At 39.6% G+C, this 19,657-nt stretch overlaps 1 protein-coding gene across 9 annotated transcripts in view; it reads left to right on the top strand.

The window, feature by feature from the left end:
* Positions 1–19,657, top strand: part of TCF12 (transcription factor 12) — a 158,977-nt gene that overhangs the window by 115,145 nt on the left and 24,175 nt on the right. For 5 of the 9 annotated variants that reach the window (XM_084213765.1, XM_084213763.1, XM_084213764.1 and 2 more), the window contains 4 exons: positions 14,598–14,703; positions 15,817–15,956; positions 16,279–16,423; positions 17,939–18,003. In XM_084213765.1, the coding sequence (XP_084069891.1) occupies positions 14,598–14,703; positions 15,817–15,956; positions 16,279–16,423; positions 17,939–18,003 (456 nt within the window). Of the gene's footprint in view, positions 1–4,929; positions 5,084–5,317; positions 5,339–5,615; positions 5,629–14,597; positions 14,704–15,816; positions 15,957–16,278; positions 16,424–17,938; positions 18,004–19,657 lie in introns of those variants that run through there. The other 4 variants (XM_084213767.1, XM_084213766.1, XM_084213770.1 and 1 more) reach the window with 3 other exon arrangements.

Below are 19,657 nucleotides of genomic sequence, written 5' to 3'. Positions count from 1 at the left end.
GGGCTTGATTGTGAAAAATGGGATATGCAACACTTTTTTCCTCATTCTTCCCATTCCAAGAAAATACTTGTTTAATAACTTAAATATCTCATAAAATTCAATAGTTTCAACTTGAACATTGAACAAATTCATTATTATTTAGAGAACTACTGAACAGAAAAGTCCTGGCTGCAGTTTCCTATTTAAAAAAAATCATTATTTTTTTTATTCATATCTGCTACAGCTAACTGGAGTTTTTTGCAGAAAAAAAAAACCCCAACTCAACAACAAAATCCCCAACAACTATCCCTCAACCTTGTAATACTGCAAGGTGAAAGCAGTGGATAGCAATTAATATTGATTTAATTGGTATTTACGGTCTATTTGCTATCCCTTCAAACTCTTACCTTGGTTATAGTAACATGAATGTTAAATATGCAGTTAAAGAGAAACCCTTTGAAAAGGAAAACCACCAAACTATTTTAGCTCTTGTGTGGATTAGCAAATTAATTTGCATAAAACATCATCCTTTGGATATTGGCAGGAGGGATTGCCTATAAAATTTAGTCTACTGGGTTATTTTAAATTGCCTTCCATACAGCTCATCTGCTCCATCTCTGCTGAGCAGCATGCTTAGTGGCTGGTTAACACAGAAGGCTATCCTTCCAGGATTTTAAAATAAATTAACATTTACTTAGCTGATGAATTACATGGAGGACAGTATAATAAGCATTGTGTTTTCCCCTGAAAACAGCCAGGTTTCTTTCTTACAGCTTGAAATCTTGTCTATCCTGACAGCTACATTATGCAGCATATTCAATGCATGGCTTAGCAATGGTCCTAACTCTGGCTTTGCTATAGTTAATCATCATAAATGTTTGGCTTTATTTGGAATCCAAAGATGTATAGATTTTTTTTCCTGAATTTTTGCTGGACAAACAGCTCAAAATTACTGTGTATATTTTAGATAGCAACAGGTTGTTCTGTATCAGTTCCAGTCAGTCTCTGCTGTTCAGGTTCCCGTTTTCTTAGAACTGATAAGAACTTTATCACTTGTGAAACTTCTGTTCCTCTTTGAACGTGGTTGAAATTGATAAGAAATTCCAGCCTTGGACAGTGTGGGGTGGAAAGGAGAGAGTTCTAGGACAGTTGCCTTTGCCTTATTTCCAAAGCTAGAAGGTTAACCTAGCCCCTAAGAAAATAATGGACATTGGTAAGAACAAAAGATCTGGTTTCCCCGTGGAAAGCAGGCTTGGGCTCTCACCATGTTACTGTTTTTTTCAACAAGACTGAAGCTAGCTCTCCACAGGGAGGTACTTGATACTTGGGTTTGCACATCATAGTTGCTTTTGTTGGTGAAAGAGCAGCTTTAATTTCTAGTAGCACATAATTTAAAGAGATTTGGTGTTTTTTGTGTTAGAATATCTAAAATAACAAAACTGATTCAAGTCATTAACCTTTTTAAAGCATTTTGATATTTCAGGTTTGTGGAATATGTTTGACTAGAGGGTGGCTCATTTGTTGAGACAGTTATGTAACTATCTTTCATATGGTATAACATTCAGTAATCTGTGGAAATTGTGTTTATTTTTTATAAATTCCAGTGATGAATTACATATGCTTTATGGTGTATTTGCTTTGCAACTCTGACAAATGGAACAAAAATGTATTTCACATAAAAGTTTGTTTTCAGGGAGAATGTGAATGTGGTTCATTCACAAAATCTCTTAGTGTTAAAATCATCTTTGAAAATATTCTCTTACAGGTAGTTTCATTTATTTTTAGGTCAGTATTTCATTCTGCATCAGCTTTCATAATCTCTTTACATACTTTAGGAACAGGCAGTTTATTGTTTTTGACACACACTACAGGGTCATGAGTGGAAACAATTCGGGCTACAAAGTGCATGTCAGTTCAGTGTTCCTCTGCTGACGGCATGTCTGTCTGAAATCAAGTTTAAAAAATTGGCCCTGTCTCCAGCTGACTTGTTTTGTCAGGCTGAGTCATAAGATTAACCCTTGACTTGTCACCAAGGAAAAATGGAGTAAACAACTGTACCCTGTACAGTACCACTTATCCAGCTATGATTCATTTCACTGTAACATGATTCTCTTAAGAAAACAAATTTCAGAGCAGCTGTTGCTTGGCTTAAATGAGGATTAGAAAAATTGCAACCACAAAACAAAAACTTGCTTTGGACTTCAGGAGCTTTTGGAATAGTTACCTGGTAGCAGTTCCTGCAAATGCAGTTATTGCTAACAACATAACATTTTTTTCAGTCTTTCAAATTCTTCTGTTTTAGGTTCATATTTTATCCTGGTGAAAGTAAACTTATGAATGTGGTTTCAAGTTTGATAAGCTGATGGAATTATGGCCTGATCCTGTATGGTCAATCAATGTACCAAATGTGAGAAACAATGTTTTCATACAGTAAATATAGAGCAGATACAGTGATATGTTTTAAGCATCGGGCACTCAAGATTTTATTCCAAATGATGTAACTGAGTGTAGGACAAATAATTTCCTTTTCAGTAAAATGCAATTGTTATCCTTTTGATTTGTGGAGAAGCAAGCCAGGAGCAAATTCATTTAGTGACTCATTATGGAGGGACCAGTTTGTCTCCAAACAGACGTTTGCAGTGGCGTTCCTCAGTTTTATTGATCGTATTGTTGCTTTTGTCTTACCCATGTGCTGGTGAACAAGGTTAATGATTTACTTCTACTGATAAATGTTAATAGTGTTAGTAAACATTGCTAGTTAATATTACCTATATATTTTTTGTTACACTGCTTTGTACGATTATAGGGCAGCTGAATACAGAGCAGCCTCCCACCAGTGCTACCCAGTCAAGTTAGGTTTCTCTGCTTGGTGTTTTTAACATTTTTCCAGTTACCTATATATAGGTGGATAGTGATTATTATTTGGAGAGGGCTTGATCATGCTCTTCATCTCCAGTACAACTATTTTGAAAACTGGGCATGTGTGCATGGAGGTGAAGCAGCAATTACAACCATGTTGGTGATAGTCTTCAAAGAATTGACTGCACTTACCCTGGAAGTACTTCTACTGTTTCAAAAGTTTGCATGCTAAAATTATTTTTTAAAGGGTTCTCTTACTACTTCAAGTCTGTAAGCTAAAGTGTCTTTTCCAACTTTTCTAAGTTGTACATTATTCTGAAGTAGTGCTTTTAATCTAGTGCACTATAAGAAGTAGCACATGCAAAGATCTGAAGATCTTTTAGCAAGTCTCATCTGTGGAGTCCTGAACATTAGTGAGAAGCTTTAAGGAACGGCATTGTTAGCTGCAAATCAAAGGTTCTTATGGACTCTCTGGGACTGAAATGGGTCTTTGTGGTCCCTAGGGAAGAAGGAAGCCGCCAGTCACTCTGCAGGCCTGGCAATTTAATAGTCTGCAGTATAGTGTTGTTCTTTTTTGCAGCTGCTGCTGCTGCGCCTTTTGTATTGGAGAGGAGTTTGGTTCAGATATCATTAGCTTTGCTGCATAGTTAAACAGTTCTGGATGCGTAGTTTGACTTGCAGTAAAAATGCAAGTGTTCTTCAGCAGATGGAAACTTCAGGATGTATTTGCCAACATAGCACAGTAGTCTAATTGACTGGAAGAGTTCACTGAAAAAGCATTTGAAGCTTGAGATGGGAATATTTTTTGTCAGTGTGTATATATTCTGTATATTTATAGAGACTACAGTAGTTATGTCCTGAGATAATGGACATTACACAGAGATTTTTATCTGATTGTAGTATTCAGCTGCAGTCAGTTTATCACCCTTGTGGATCTTTTTAGTTCAGAGGGTTTCACTGACACACGAGGTGCTTGGCAGAATGAACCAGACTTCTGCAACTTGCTTTCTCTCCCTGTAAATGGCTGAATTGAACTTTACCCATTTTTTTTCCTTATCCTGAAATATTTTCCTGCTTTTGTCAGGAGGAAGGCAGGGAGAATTCACAGTATTGGCAGTAGACACAACTTGAGGTGGAGAAATGTGGTTGCGTGTTAACCTTTTTTTCTCTGGATTGAAGTCAGTATCTGACTTAGCTGAAGCTCAGTTAATAACCAGCTGTGTTCACTTGTAGAAAATAAAAAAATGTATGCCTCATTAAGAGTTAATGTTAGTTAATGCCCCTGCTCAGTGAAGAAAGCAAAAAGGCCTACCAGGCATTGATAGTGTGCAAATATTGAGGGATCTCTGTGCTGGAAGTTGCAGTCTGTTTGCTGTATTGAATAATTCACGATTTTGTGATGTGACAAAGTTGCTGAGGTCCTTTCCCTTTCTCTGCCCTGTCTTGTATGGGCACGTATGTGTGTTTTATTTATACAAAACTGTATTATACAATATAAAGGGAACCCGGACTTTTGTTTCCAAGAGGATCCTTCCTTGTAGGTTGTATACCCCATCTTAAAGATGGATTTTGGATGATTCCATACAGTGAAAATACTTACATGATTTTTTTTTTTTTTTTTTTTAACCCAAGCACCTCGTGTAGGTGTTGTCTGTGTCAGGGCCACTCCCTGCCCCAAACTGCCCTGCTCGGAGGGGCCCGGGAGCGCGTGGTCCTCGGGCTCTCCCCTGGGACTCGCTCCCAGCAGCTCCCCGCGCCTTTGGGAAACGTTTGCCAAAGTTGGAAACAACTTTAGACAGAGCCAGATGGCCGTGTGGCTGGAGCTGCATCGAGCAGCGTCTGCACGGCCACAAGTGCTCTAATTTAATTAAAACAAAAAGCAGACGATTATCTCAGGGCTCAGGACGTGCCCATGTGCGGGTTCCCTGCGGCCCCCGGCGCGTAGGGCTGCGTGTGCCGAGCCCTCAGCGCCCGCGGGCCCGTACGCGCCTCCTCCCGGGGCCGGGGCGCAGAGCGGGGGCTGGCGCGCCTCCCGCGCCCAACCCCCGCGCCGGCCGGAGATGGTTCAGTCCTGCTTTGCATAAGCCGCCTTTGAGCGCTCCATGTGCGCGGCGGCGGGTGGATGCCGTGGGGAGCGGGAGGCGGCGCGCTGAGCCCGGCCCGCGCCAGCCGCGCCATGTACTGCGCCTACCCCGTGCCCGGCGTGGGCAGCAGCTCCCTCATGTACTACTACAACGGCAAGACGGTGAGGGGCCGCCTTTGTCCGGGGCCGCCGGGCCGGGCTCACGCAAGTTCGCTCCGGGGCCCCGCCAGCCCGGGCTGCGCTGGGGCGGGAGCTCCCAGGGGGCGTACGGCGGTTCGGACTCTGAGGGGACCGGGCCGTGCGGGGACCGAGCTGGGGCGGGGGGCTGCTTTGTGCGACGGGGGACGCGGGCGGCCGCTCAAGACCCGCCGAAGTTTGTGTTCCTGCTTGCCCGCGCCTTTTCTTTGGGGGTTGCAGGTTTGGCCGGGGTTGTTTGGGGTTTGTTTTTAAGCAGGGCCCTCCCCGAGCGCTGCGGGCTGCCCTGTGCAGCGCTCGCGGGCCCCCCGGCTCCGGCGGCCCGAGCCCCGGGCAGCGCCGCGCTCCGGGCCGGCCGCCAGCGCTGCCCTGCCCGCGCCGGGCGCTCACCGCGGGACTTCGCAATCATCAGATGTTCCTGCAAGCGCGGGAGGGGGGCAATGCGGATTTCGGGAGGTGGGGGGGGCGGAAATCTCTTCTGTTTGGGTTGAATTTAGTGGAAGTTAAATGAGGTATTTCTGTGTCGTGGTAGATAGTTTTGTTTTTTAAAATTAGAACGCTAGTTCTGTGTGTAAAAATTAGCATGCGATGGTAAATTAACAACGGTGTGTTTCTTCCAGTCTGTGTATGTTGTATGTGGTTTTGGCTTTCTTCTGTTATAAAAATAGTATTAAGTAGGAAAAGGGGAGATGCTGATACTGATCTTTTTTTGTGGCTTTTTTTTTGTTTTGTTTTGTTTCTTTATTGCTGGTCCACCTCCCGTGGGCCTGTGTGAGTTTTGCTTTCATTAGTAAACTTTTTTTTGCCAAGATTTTTGTTCAATGGTAATTAAATTATGAATCTTTATATTCATGAAAGACGATGTGTACGAGCTTCTTGAATAACAGCAAAGGCACTGGCGGAGAGGTTGAGGAATCAGTAAAATCGCTTGGTCTCTTATTTCATTTCCTTTGGTATAAATGCCAGCTGTCTTTCAAATATGAAATGATTTTTCTTTCATGTCTGCTCCTAGGCTAAAACAATCTGTTTGAAGTTTTATGTGAAGATATATATAAGACTTAAGTAAAATTAACTATACAATACCCCTGAAGCAAAGGGAATATAACTTGCATGGAGTTTTGATTTTATTCTTTCTAGAGCACAGATCACTCTATTACAACATTTCTCTTTGTTCTTGTAGCAGGAAAAAAGGCTTTGATCTTATTAAGTATTTCCAGGCATATAGTAGATGGAAGTGCTGGTACTGTAGGAGGGCATGGCTTGAAAATTGATAGCATGTGCCTGTTATGGGTCAGAGGTGACCTTTATGAGCTTGAAAACTTAGTAAATAGATGACAAATCATATGATCATCCTATATCATGTTGCCCAAGGTTTTATTTAATTTTTTTTTTGAAAAAACCTCTTAGTAACTTTTACCACTGTTTCTCCTAGGAATATTGCAAGTTTGCCTAAATTACTAATTTAAATATACATAAGGAGGTTATGTGGAGTTGTGGGATTGGTTTTGTGTTGGCTTTTGCAGCACGCCTCTTGGTGTGTATGCCAAATCTTTGTATGAACCTTTCTACAGTGAGGGAACAGTACATACCCTAATTTTGATGTCTTAGTGCTTTTATTTGTATTGTCTGATAAATTAGGGGTTGCTGGCATGAACCTCATTGTTCAAGTGGGAGATTTTTATTTAGATCATCGTATTGGATTCTGGGTGCTGGCATTCCGCGATACCTGCTAATGTATATAAAATCTAATTTATTTACTCGCAAAATAAGTGAAAAATCACAGGTAGAAAATGTGTAAACTTTTGAATAAAAATATTTTCTTCTTTTCAATTTCTTTAATCTGTAAGCCAAAACAAAGCTTAATATTATGCTTAGAACTAAGCATATGAGCAGCCCAGTAGAAGATTTGGTGAGGACTGACACATCTATTAAAGCCTGAAATATAAATCAGAGGCTTTTACTGTTAGAAGAAGTTCAGTTTTTTAAATTTCTTTGTTTTAGGAAGGACCCATCAAAGTAAAAAGTAGGGATTTAATACAAGTCTCTTGCTGTGGAGAGAAATTTTACTGTTATGTCTGATAGGTGCTATAGGAAAAAAATATGTATTTCAAGAATCCCCTTTAAATCAAAAAGAAAAAAGACCTAATCTGTTTCATAAAGAGAATAAGACACTTTCATTGCACTAGACATAACCTGTTTTTTTTTGTTGTTGTGTTTGGGGGTTTTTTGTTTCTTTTTTGCCCTTCACCTGTTGACATATAGAAAATACTCTCAGTTTAAGGAAGGCTTACAACATTTTTGTATAGAGCTTTTAGGAAAAAAAATTAAAACTATTCTTAAAAATTGTTTCTATCAAGGAAGTTTTATCTTCTCTTTCACTCGAGCCATGCTGCAGACCTCAGCCTCCCAAATATTCCAAATACCTAATCTCCATTAAAAATAAAGCTGCAGAAATATTTAGGTAGAGATAATAGCACAAATGTAAATTATGTCTTTTTGTGGTTTTATTTTATTCTTTTTTTTTTTTAACTAAAGCACAATTAAGCAAACTTTGTCATTTGCTGTGGCGTTTTCATTTGGATTTTAGGAAGTGCAACAGTACCGAATTGATATTTAATAGAAGTCTGATACCATCTTTGTGTTTAAAAGTAAAATAGACTTGCATGATTTCCACTGTTTTCAGTTCACCTACAAGTATAGAAATAAGTTAGTTATTTTCTAAATGTACTCTAGAATTATGTTAATATAGATAACAATACAGTAATGTGCCAGTTATTACCAAAATAAATAATTTTTGCAAAAAGATTATATTTGATTTTCTATCACCTATTACTCCTATTTAATATGAGAACAGATTTGTGAGTATATTCACTTTATTGTTTTATTTTGTGCATTTTATGGGTTGATTTAATATACCAGTCTATGTACAAGTATATTTTATTATTAAATAAATATTTATTTTTCTCATCATAGGCTGAGATTGAGCCCTTCTCCAAGGTGGAGAACCTGCATCTTTTACAGTAGATTTCTACAATGCCTATTTAAAAAGGACCAAAAAAAAGTCAGGAGATATAGGTATTTTGCATATATGCAGTGTGGTGTGATTTGCTTTTTGGTGAGCTAGCTTATATTGGGGTATTTTTTGAGAAAATACTCTTTTCCTTGAGAATTTTGAGAGTGTAAAAAGCTTTTTATAAACGTGTTGCTGATGAGCACGTGTATAGATGAACAAATACACAGAGTGTGGGGAGAGCTGGGTGTGTTTGGGGGTTTTTAGGGCAGCAATTGCCGGTCCTGCGGCCGTCCCTGAGCGTTAGGGCAGAGCGGCACGTTGATAATCCTGCGTGATGCTCAGCTGACACGGCAGCATGCCTTGCTGTGCCTGTTCTGCAGTCAGCAATGTACTAAGGCTTCTAACGTCCATGTAAAATGTTTTCGGTTTGTAAATTTTGGAGCAACCAGGTGCTAAGATTCAATTTTGCTTTTATTAGTTTTGGGCCAGCTAGTACACAGGGAGGAAGGTACAATTAAAGCTGTTCTGTACCATATGCTGCCCACAGCAACTTCCACAAGGTCAAAGCTAACATTTGTGAGTCAGGACAAATATAAGATCATCTGGAAAATCTCTAGGGGTACGCGGCTGTGGACATTGAATAAAGAGAGGTAGTAAACACTGGTCAGCTGGATTTTTATTTCTTTCTGTTTCTCGCTCTTTTCTTTCCCTTCCCCATCCCACTGAAAAACGATGAGTTACAATTCATCAGCCCAAGAGAGTTTTCCCTGCTCCACTCCATTGGGTTGAACTGCCAATCTGCTGAGCAGTGGTCCCCTGCCAGAAGGGTGTCTTGTCTGCAACAAGCTTTATTAGTGCTTTAAAGTGAAGGTTATGTCCATTTCCTTGGGCAGATGACAGCAGCCGGGGAAGGGCTCAGGTGCTGTATGGGCAGATCTGTGTTTCTCAAAATGCGCGCACCAAGGAGGAACACGCCCCGTTTGCTCCCTGCCTTGGCTCCCATTAGCACGTGCACAGCAAGGTCTGGCTGGAGAAATACAATAGTCTGTGCTGGAGGTGCAGAACCAGAGAGTGGCTTCAGAGAACAGAGGCACAAACAGAAAAGATGGCCTGTATCAACTGCTGTGGGTTTCTGGGGGTACTGCTGATGCTGGGGATTCCTCCCACAGCTCGAGCAGCCTTCTGAAATACGGGAAACAGGTTAAGAAACAGGCAGACTAGTTCAAGTGTTCTGGTTTTCGTTTCCTGAAAATCTGAATTCAATCAGGAATTTTTGAAGACATAGTTGCATGTGTCCCTTAGTGACAGCGTGATTTGAAGAGTGTGGTGAAGAGATTTTGCTTAGGAAATAAAATATAAAAAGAATCTTCTAGCACTATATAAACTCATATTTCTTCCTAATGTTGTTTTTGCTGCCTTACCTTCTTTTTTTCCCCTCTCTAGTTCACACTACAATAAAAATAAGAACAACTAATAATAAAAAAACAGACCAGGCCAAAAGGTTTCTCTATACTGAATTTGAGATTTTTGCTAAGTATGTCTCTTGCTTTTTAACATGATTTTAAAATTGTCATTCTCTAGGGAAGAAGCTAGGAAGTGCTTGTGCTATTTATCATTACAGTGGGATTCTGCATTTCAGAAATACCCAAATAGGCATGTATAGCATGCCTAAACTGCATAAACATTTATTTAAGATGGAATTCAGTTTAGCTAGTCTAAGAAGTTTGAATTTTATACCATCCTTTAAAAATATGGTTTGATTTGCAGGCAGGACTGTTCTCTTAAAGGAGTTTTTTATTTTCATTTTGGATGGTGAGGAAGGGTGGACCTTTACACCTGGTATTGGAAACAGAAGTATGTTTGAGGATGTGGTGATACTGACTTTACACTAGGGCTCTTCATTTTATCATCTTGCTTAAATATCAGTTAGACAAGAATTTTGCCTGGATCTTGGGTTTGGTTGTTTTTTTTTTTTTTTTAAGCTTCTGTCTTGCTGTAAAGAGGAACATTGCAAAACTGTCGTTAATATTCTACATTCTTGAAGTTTTAGTATATGATTTTGTCAGAAATACAATAATATTTTGTCAAAAATACAATGAACATGAAAACAACTTTCCTTTTCCTAGAACTGCCTTTCAGCAAAATTAGCTTTTGCTGCAAAACCTGCAGATAATACTCTGTAAAGTTCTGCCACATGTACAAATCATTCATCAGTGCGCACTTGCATGACTGATGCTGATGGAATGCAGATAGGCTACTTAGCAGAGTTTACAAGCTACAGAATAGGTTATTCATCTTTACTGGTTTCAAAAAATTCTGTCTCAAGCAGCTTGACAAATATTTTCCTGAACTTCCAAGAATTGCTAATAACTGTGCTTAAATGAGTAACATAATTCATAATTTCATAAACAGTGTGTGTGATGGGAGCCTTGGTCTTGAGATAGCATGAGCTCATCGGAAGTAAGTTTGGTTGCTTCACTGCTGGTTTTTTAATCTCCTTTTAACATTAATATTAAACATTGATAAATATTTAAGAATTTGAAACAGGAAAATTGCCTGAGAGGATGGATGCCAACAGGACTCCAAGTGTTATATTTTTTAAATGCATTTATAGAACAAGACTTGGAAGTTTTACGTAGCATAAAATTTGGTAAACCCAGATCTTCAAATTACTGTTGAAGTTATTGGCGCTTGTATTAGTAAACAGGAGCAACAGTGAGTAATATTTGAAATGTTTTAGATATATTAGGTCCATTTAAGTTTAACGGTAGTGTTCATTACCTGTGGTAATTACCAAGGCAGATTTCAGAATTGGGATGATGTTTTTGTTTTGGTTAAACAAATAAAACAAAATTTTTAAAATACCCAAATCAAAAATCTGATGTACAGCTAATGTCTCAGCTCTGAAGTCCGGCCCCACCACTCCCCCAGATAAAGAAATCTGAGTTGTCATCCTTCTTTTCCTGCTGGAGAGATGTAAACCAATTCAGGGTGCAAGAGAGACTGATGTGGGTCTCTGCCTTGACATCCTCAGCAACCCGTTTGTCCTGCTTGCCTCAGCAGAGGCTATCAACCCTTCAGGAGCACTGCAGCATTAGTATTGATGTATATATTAGCACAGCTCCAAAAAAGTCGAGTCCAAGACTTGATAAGTCATGTAAAAAAACTGGTTTTGGCTTGCGTTTATCGGAGGGGAATTTCCCATTCATAATGGGAGAGTGTTTTCCTTGTCAGCATGGAGGCACGTTCGGTGCCTTTGGGCACAGCGCTTTTGAGGGGATAAAGATGGGCTCCTCTTCTACCTGCTGGAGACAGCCTTCTTCAAGGAGACTGCAAAAAGGCTGACCTTTTAACAGTATTCCTTCCTTGTCTTAGTGGGAATGTCAGCCAGGAAAAACTGGTTTGATGCCTCCTGGATGTCAGTGTTATCAGTTTAATAGCTAAAAGAGGCCGTCTTGAGCAGCCACGTCATATTTTTAACTGCCTTACTCAGCTGTTGCAGAAGAGAAAGCCCTTTAAGTAGGACACCAAGTCCTACTGGGGAGCCGCTGCGCAGCCATGCCAGCAGCCACAGGGGTACATTTGGCTGGGTAGGGGTCCCACTGCTTGTGGGCCTTTCCAAGTGAACAGGCCGCTTGCCCTGATGCATTCCACACTTAAAAATGAAATTTCATCCTTTTTGTCAACTTTCTTATTTAAAACCTTTGTATGTTGCATCTCATAGACTTTGGGTTAATTTTAGTAAAATTTCTCCTTTGCTTTTAAATTTTGTTTGTAGTAACGCAGCACAAAAATTATGATTAGGTCATTAACCAGAAAAAACCCGGCGCTCATCTGCAGGTGATCAGATGACATCAGAGGCCTGGTTTTAATTTGTGGGTAGTTCTGATTGTAACTAAAAGAGACTCGCTCCTTTTGTGGAATTGGCTGGCTATTTCCCCACATCTGGAGTTAATGAAGTCTTTGAGACCACATCAGTTGTGTTTTGCCGCAAGAACCCTTTGATCTGAAAAATCTAGACTGGCACAAGTGCAGCTTCATAACATTGCAGCTATGTTTTTGCAAGCTATAGTTAAGATACCAAAACAAGCAGAAACTATATGAAGTTATGTGTCTGTGCTAAGACTTTCATGTAGCTGTTTGGAAGGGCCTCTTTTACATTTATATAATTCATAACATTTTTATTATGTTAATGGCTTGTACATACATATTTGTAAATTATACATTTGTAGGAGTTTTTAATTCCCCTTTTGAGATAGTGTTTAGTCAGTTTTTATAAATCACCCAATTATGTAAAATGTTAAAATTTCAGTCTGAAGCTTGTATTTACAAATCTCATGGATAACATTGCAGTTTAAAAGAAGCAGAATTCGTCACTGTAGGTGACTTCGCATTAATCAGTGTACATCTCCATGGCAGTGCTAAATGTCATAAAGCTTTGTTTCCACTGCTGTCCTGTGACAGTGATAGATTATCCATCAGCTATAGCATATGCTGTGTTATTCTGCACAACAGAGAACTTGTAAATTAAGCCCAGTTTTACCTAATATGTTTGCAGTCTTATGAGTGCGAGTATTTACAATTTGACAGAGTGACATTTCTGTTAAAATATGTCCCAGGCATGGAATATACATGCATTCATCATATAGAGTAAATACATATGTACTGCGAACATTGCTCAGGATGTATTGTCATTCTGTCACTCAGGTCTGGTAAGCATCTCTATTTTACGTCTATTCCATAAACTGAAAAATTTCAAGTAAAATATTGAGCAGCTTTCTGAAAAGCTTTCCGAAAAAAATTTCATTTGTTTTCAATAAAAAACAGTGATAAACAATCGTGTAACTTAAAGTTTTGAGTTTTCCGCTTGACTCCTCCTAACCAGGTGTCTGTTTACCTGCCCTTTTCATTACAGGGCTCATCCCGACAGCTGTGCCCTGTACCCGTGCCCTTGTCCCGGTTCCACTATTGTGGAATTGCAGAGATTTTGCTGCAATGGTGCCGCTTTGAAGCGAGGCCGAGAGCGCAGTGCCTGGGTGCGGGTGATGTCAGAGGCGCTGGCTCCGGCACATCCCGGCCATTTGTTCCCACAACAGCAGGGCTGCAAAAGCGTTCGGCAGCGGGAGGAGGGGGATTGGGATGCAAATGGAGCGGGACTTGCCCACTTCACTATCCTCAATGTCCCTGTCAGAACAGTCCGCCTCTGGGAGGACAATGGTTCTTTTTTTAGGGGAACTTAGGCTTTTTTGTTGGTTGGCTTGGTTTTCCTGGCCCTTCTCTTGCTTGGTAAACAACATCTCAGAAAGACCAGGGAGGGTTGTGAATGCCGTAGAAACATATGTGTGTCTGTACGTGCATAGGAGGGGATCAAAATAATCACTTTTGAATGTTAGGGCACAGTGCACTTTTTAAGTTGCATTATATAAGCTTTAAAGTTGTGAAATTATTCATCATATATGTATTTATGAAGTCATCTGTATTTAACAAATAAGATAAACAGTTAAAAATACCACAGTTTTTACTTGATAGGAAAAAGATGCTCCAGTTTCGATGTTACATTTTTTTATATTTTTTGCTGTCGTATATGTTGATTTGCTTTTTATTTAATTTATCTTCTAACACACACTAATCATTGCAATATTCGGTATAGAACTAATGATGGGTAAAGTCCTCGACTCTGTGAATACTGGGCCTTGTTAATTTTACTGAACTTATTCCTGAATACACTTTATATCTCTTCTTAGAGTTGCTGCAGTGAAAGACTTTGAGTCATTACATTTATTTGGCATCTTACATTTTTAACTTGAAAAGAATATTTGTTGCTCACAAGTTGACAACAGGCATTCCACTGGTGTGTTAACACTGAAAAAACAATAGTATTGCTTTTCTTTAATGCTAGGCCAGTGTGAAAATTACGTGCTTGCTGTTGCAGTTTTAAGGTTATTCCTGAGGACATGAATGCGTGTATTTCTGATAGCTCTCCAAAGGCGTGCGAGTTTCTGAATGGATGATAAAATGGCTGCATTAAAACCTTTCCATTTGTCAGTGGATGTTCTTTCCTTTCTGATTGTTGCGATGCCAGCTAATTAAATATTCAAATAGGCATACAGTTGTTTTAAAATAAAATTTGTGTGGGGCCCAGTTGTTTTATCTTGCTTTTTTATCTTGAGCAACAAGTCTGTGCAAGTCATGTACTTAGAAAGCAAAATCAGCATTCAGGCTTTTATCAGGCCACCTGGCTGAGTTGGCACACCAGAAAGTGTGTTGTTAGGATCATTCTACTGTAGTTCCTCTGTACTGTGGCAACTTGCTAAAAAGCAAATAAAACAAGGGCAACAAATGCTGCGGCTTGCTGCACTGTTCTTTTTTTATTTGTGCTTTCTCTCTCTATATCTGTATGCTGTTGTGGTTTTTTTATGCACGACACCAATTATTGCTAACCTGCTTTTATTGCCCTCCAATATGTAGGTGTATGCACCATCCCCGAGTTCTGATGATTTCAACAGAGAATCTCCAAGTTACCCATCTCCTAAGCCACCAAGCAGTATGTTTGCTAGCACTTTCTTTATGCAAGGTGGGTAAAATGTCACTTGTCCTTTAGGCAGAAATCTGCAGTCAGACACCGTTTTACTGGGTGAATGGAGAAGTGTAAAGAGAGCATATTGTGCTAGAGCCTATGGTTAAGTTTTATATACTTTTGAAACAGTTAGATTAAGGGAACTGTCTGTTGATGTAAAGTTTCTCTCATGACATTAATTGCTGACTGAAATTTAAAAGGATTACACACCAGGCCAGATGGACAGAATTCCCATCCTTTGATTTGTAGGGGCTTCAGAGCAGCACACTGGAGTGATAGAGAAAAATGAGGTGGGGGCTTATTGACTCTTCTGGAATTTGACTGTACAATATCAGCTAACAGTCTTATGTTCTCAAATGCTTGTATATCCAACATGCCAGAAAAAAGGGGGTTGCACTGAATGAAACAAGAGCAGAATCCATTTCCTCAGCCTCACGTCACACAGTTAGCTCGTGCTGCAGTCTGGTGAGGGTTTGGAGCACATTGAGAGCTCAGTGTCTCAGTACGGGAATTCACAGAGCACTTCAGTTTGTGCTACAGAAGGGAAACTGCACTGACACACAGGCTGAGGCTTATGTAATGTAGTCATTTCAGCTACTTAAATCTGCTATTTTGAAATGTTTTTATATTTTTGTGGTGCTAGGGTATCTTAGACTATAAATTGCTTGCTTTAGGTAAATAGATGTTTTGCAGTGTATGTTTATAATGAGTTCTGTTTGGCCAAACTTCTTATCCCTCCACCTTTTTTATTATTTCTTTCAGTCTGGACTTTTTATCAACACTCTTGATTTAAATCTGGCCTTACTGAAGGTCTGTGTAATTAGCAGAAGTGCGTGGTATTTTCTCAGCTGTGGTTGGATTATATTTCAGCTATAAAGCCTCTGTTGTTTCTTTGGTTTTTTAAAAATAAATATAGCAACAGTGTGGTGGTATGAAAATAGAAGATGCAGTATAAACTGGTCACCATTTCACCACTAATATTAGTCTCAGTAACTGAATTCTGTATTTGTTTAAAATAATCTTGTAAAGGAACAGAGAAATTAGTATTCTTCATTAAATGTGTTTCTTTCTCTTGTTTTCTTTTCTACTGAAAATATGCTACCAAAAAAGATGGGACCCACAATTCTTCTGACCTCTGGAGTTCATCCAATGGCATGAGCCAGCCTGGCTATGGTGGGATGCTTGGAGGCTCCTCTTCCCACATGTCCCAGTCCAGCAGCTACGGCAGCCTGCACACACATGACCGTTTGGTAAGACTCAGCACTCATGAATCTGTTTATAGTTGTGTATGGAGATCTAACTTAGGAGAATTAACTTCTCGTTTGCTGCTCATGTATGTCAGTTAAAAACCCAGTTAGGAATCACAAACTTTGGATATTATTAGATTTATATCCTTTTAGTTAGGTCTGTTGTATAAATAAAAATCTGTGGCCGTGTATTAGTCCGTTCAGAGGTTGGATGAATCCCTTTCTTCTGTAATAAAGAGCTGGGTGTTACGTGTTTGGTATCTTAAAATATCAACATTTATTTAAGGACTACTTAATGTCTTATGTCTGCTTCTCTTCTCTTCAGAGCTATCCCCCACATTCAGTCTCACCTACAGATATAAATGCCAGTCTTCCTCCAATGTCCAGCTTCCATCGTGGCAGTACCAGCAGTTCACCTTATGTAGCTGCCTCACACACTCCACCTGTCAATGGATCAGATAATATTCTGGGTAAAAAGTTCTTCCTGATTTTTTTTTTTCAATTTTACAAGAAAATGAAATTTAGGGCTGCATGACGCACAAAATTAGTAAGATTTCATTTATGGCATGCTTGTAGATCAGGAAAAATTCACCACTGTGATATTTCTGTCCTCAGTATGGCTGACATAAGGCAAATTGTTTTTCAGTCAGCTTAAGACTTCCCATTTATTTGCTTTCGCAGTCAAGCCTGTGCTCAGGGACTGGATGTGTGTGACTTAATGGCCACTGTCCCTCCGTAGTTCAGTACGTGTGTGTGTCCATATAGGCAGTTCTGGCGCTGAAGTTTGCAGAGCTGCTCTGGAGAAAGGCAGGAAGGCTGCTTCTTAGGGGAGGTTGATAAAGTGCATCGTAAATTCCACTCTTAACAGTTTTAGAGATTGCAGAGTAGCCAGTATGGTGGCTGGTTTAGTCTCCTCTGTGCTCACCTAGGAAACAAGAAATACAGGATGATCATCTGTTCCTTGCGCATATTTGCTCATCTTGAGATACAGCTGTAGAAGTTAAATGCTTGTAGATGCTCCTTGTCGGTTTGATAGGATTTGCACTTAGCTTCATTTTAAGGACGTGGAATTTAGTTAGGGTGACTATGTTAGCTTTGATTTGGGAATATGTTTTACACCAAAATCTTTAAATGGAACCCAGTTAGTGAATCTGCATGGGAAATTCAGGCTGGAAAATCCAAGTTTGTCACAAACTTGGAAACAGTGAACATTGTGTTATTTAGATTTCTCATGTGAATGGCTTGCATTGACATTCAATACATTTTTTGGCTTTAGAAGTTGATAATTGGAGAAAGAAGATTTGCTTTTAAAGGGTCTGTCTTCTACAGCAAAGCAGATATTTCTGAGGATTCAGTTCCTCTCTGTGTTTCCAATTGGCAGGGCTTCAGACTTCCTCTTGGCTTAATGGTGTGTGGAGCAAAAGGGCACGCAAAGCTGCTGACATGCAACTGAGAGCAGGGGTGACAGAAAGCTTGGTGCATCAGAGCTTTTCAGGGACTTTTTAAACTAAAGATGAGAGTACAACACAGGGAATTAGAGCAGGGGCAGCAAGGAGACACACAAGGAACTGTTCTGTGAATTTGGCTTTAAGAATTAATTAAATGTGCAGCACTTCAGTGATAGCAGTTTAAAAATAAGCTGCAATAATGTAATTTTCTGATTTTTATTTTCTCTTTCATATTTCATTAAAATTAGACTTATGATCCTAGAAAATAATGTCTTTTTCTAGCTAATTTCACTTGTTGGTCCTTAAGTTATCACGGTGGTACTGTGTTTGACTTTTAAGAGGAGAGCATCTAAATGTAAATCTAATTGTTTTAATTAAATTTTTAAGTCTAATGAAAACGGATTCTATTGACACTGACTTCCTCAGAAAATCCATTATAAAAGTGGTTGCTCGACTCTATGTGATGAATAAAATAATAAAAGTAAACAAAATTTCATCTTTAAAAATAAGTGTTGGGTTTACTTTCCACTGTTACAGGAAACAGAGGAAATGGTGCTGGAAGCTCACAGACAGGTGATGCACTTGGAAAGGCACTGGCATCTGTAAGTAGCAGTTAGAATATTCAGATCTGAAACACATATTTTAATCCATTATTTATGTGTCATTCGATAATATCAAATAAGAAATTTTCACATATGAAGTCAAAACAATGTACTATGAGGCAATTTCTTATACTAGAAAAATGTCCTTTTTAAATGCAAGCGAAAATGCTTTTATTTGAAGAAGACTCATTCTGAATTCCTTTTTCTTCAGGTGATCAAAAGATTTGAGGCAGATCTGGTTTAAAAAGCTGGTTAGGCAAAGTAAAATGTAATCACAAAAAGTTGATTTTAATTCTTTTTCTGTATGGTTTCAGAAAAAGTCAAATATTTTTAACATTAGTCTTAGATCAAATCCTGCCTCAAGGTTTAAATTTTTTTTTTTTTTTAGTGGCCTTACAAAACTCAGAGGTTTTGAATGCTGTATTGTATAGCTATAATCTATGGAACAGCTTTTAGAATGTTGTATATCCATAAATTTAAACTTTAAACTCCTGTTGGAATTATGTAAAACGTGGCAAGTATCTTCAATCTACTCTAAGTTCTGTTTCCATATGCATGCATACAGTAATTATTTTTTCATTAGTACAATCAGATGTACTTTTTATAAAAGAGTAATTGATACACAGCAGCAGAAATTTCAGAATTGGGAATGTGACTGCGGAAGCACTTGGTATTTCTTGTATGGAGAAGACTTTGCAGCCCTGAGTGACCGTTCCTGTGTTGGGTTCTGCATCCCTCACCTCATACCAGTGAATGCAAATGTGCATATTCATGTAGGTCCTGTTACCCTCACATCCCTCAGAGGGTCATATGTTAAAAGATTACCAGATCTGATAATGTCTGTAATGTCCATATTGGGAAGGAGAACTCTGACCTACTGGCTTTGAGGAGAGAAATGTCTCTGTTGCTTTCAGGGATTCAGCAAGTAGATAACAATTTGGGAGTCCAGAGGGCAGTTAATGCTCCCTTTTGGTCTGTTTGAGACCTGTCAGAAAAGAGCTGGGATCGTTTTGCCTTCTAGAAATGGCAGCGCTCACATACTCCGGGCTGTTCATTGCTCTGCAGATGTATTTGGGTGTCTGCTGTTCCGCCGCCGGAACAAGATTTTGTTGTTAAGTCTGACACGCTGGCCAGTTAGACCTGCGGGACTTCGTGACATTTTCCACTGCTCTCCTTTTCTAAATGATTTTCTCATCCTTTCAGGTATTTTTGTCCAAGTCACTAGCTGAGAAAGCCAGGCTGATGTTTTGAGGAAAAACTAAATATATTGCGAGTGGAAGTCAGGGCAGAAATGTTTAATCTAACTGGTGGGTGGGCTCTGGTTGTCATAGAAACTTGTTTCTGTCATCCCGTGTTGTTGCTTGGCAGGAGCAGCCAGGTCATTCCATAAATCATTTCTGTCATAGCTGATGGTGATGCATTCCATCTGCTCTATCAGTGCATGCCATAGTCTGCACACTTCAAATCCCTCGCCTCATCCATCTGCTTCCCCCGCACCCCGCACCACGCGCACCCAGCACACTCCCTGCGCTCCCTCAGCGAGAGCGCGGCTGCGGCTGGGCGAGGAGGGAGCTGGGCTCTCCTGCAGGTGAAGCTGACACACATGAATTTTGACAGCTAGGAAATCAAGAATATTTTTCTGTTTGAACAAAGT

The sequence above is a fragment of the Fringilla coelebs genome, assembly GCF_963513975.1.
Source record: "Fringilla coelebs genome assembly, chromosome: 12".
Taxonomy (NCBI): domain Eukaryota; kingdom Metazoa; phylum Chordata; class Aves; order Passeriformes; family Fringillidae; genus Fringilla; species Fringilla coelebs.
Note: the sequence above shows the minus strand (reverse complement) of the source record. Positions and strands in the feature narration are given on the sequence as shown.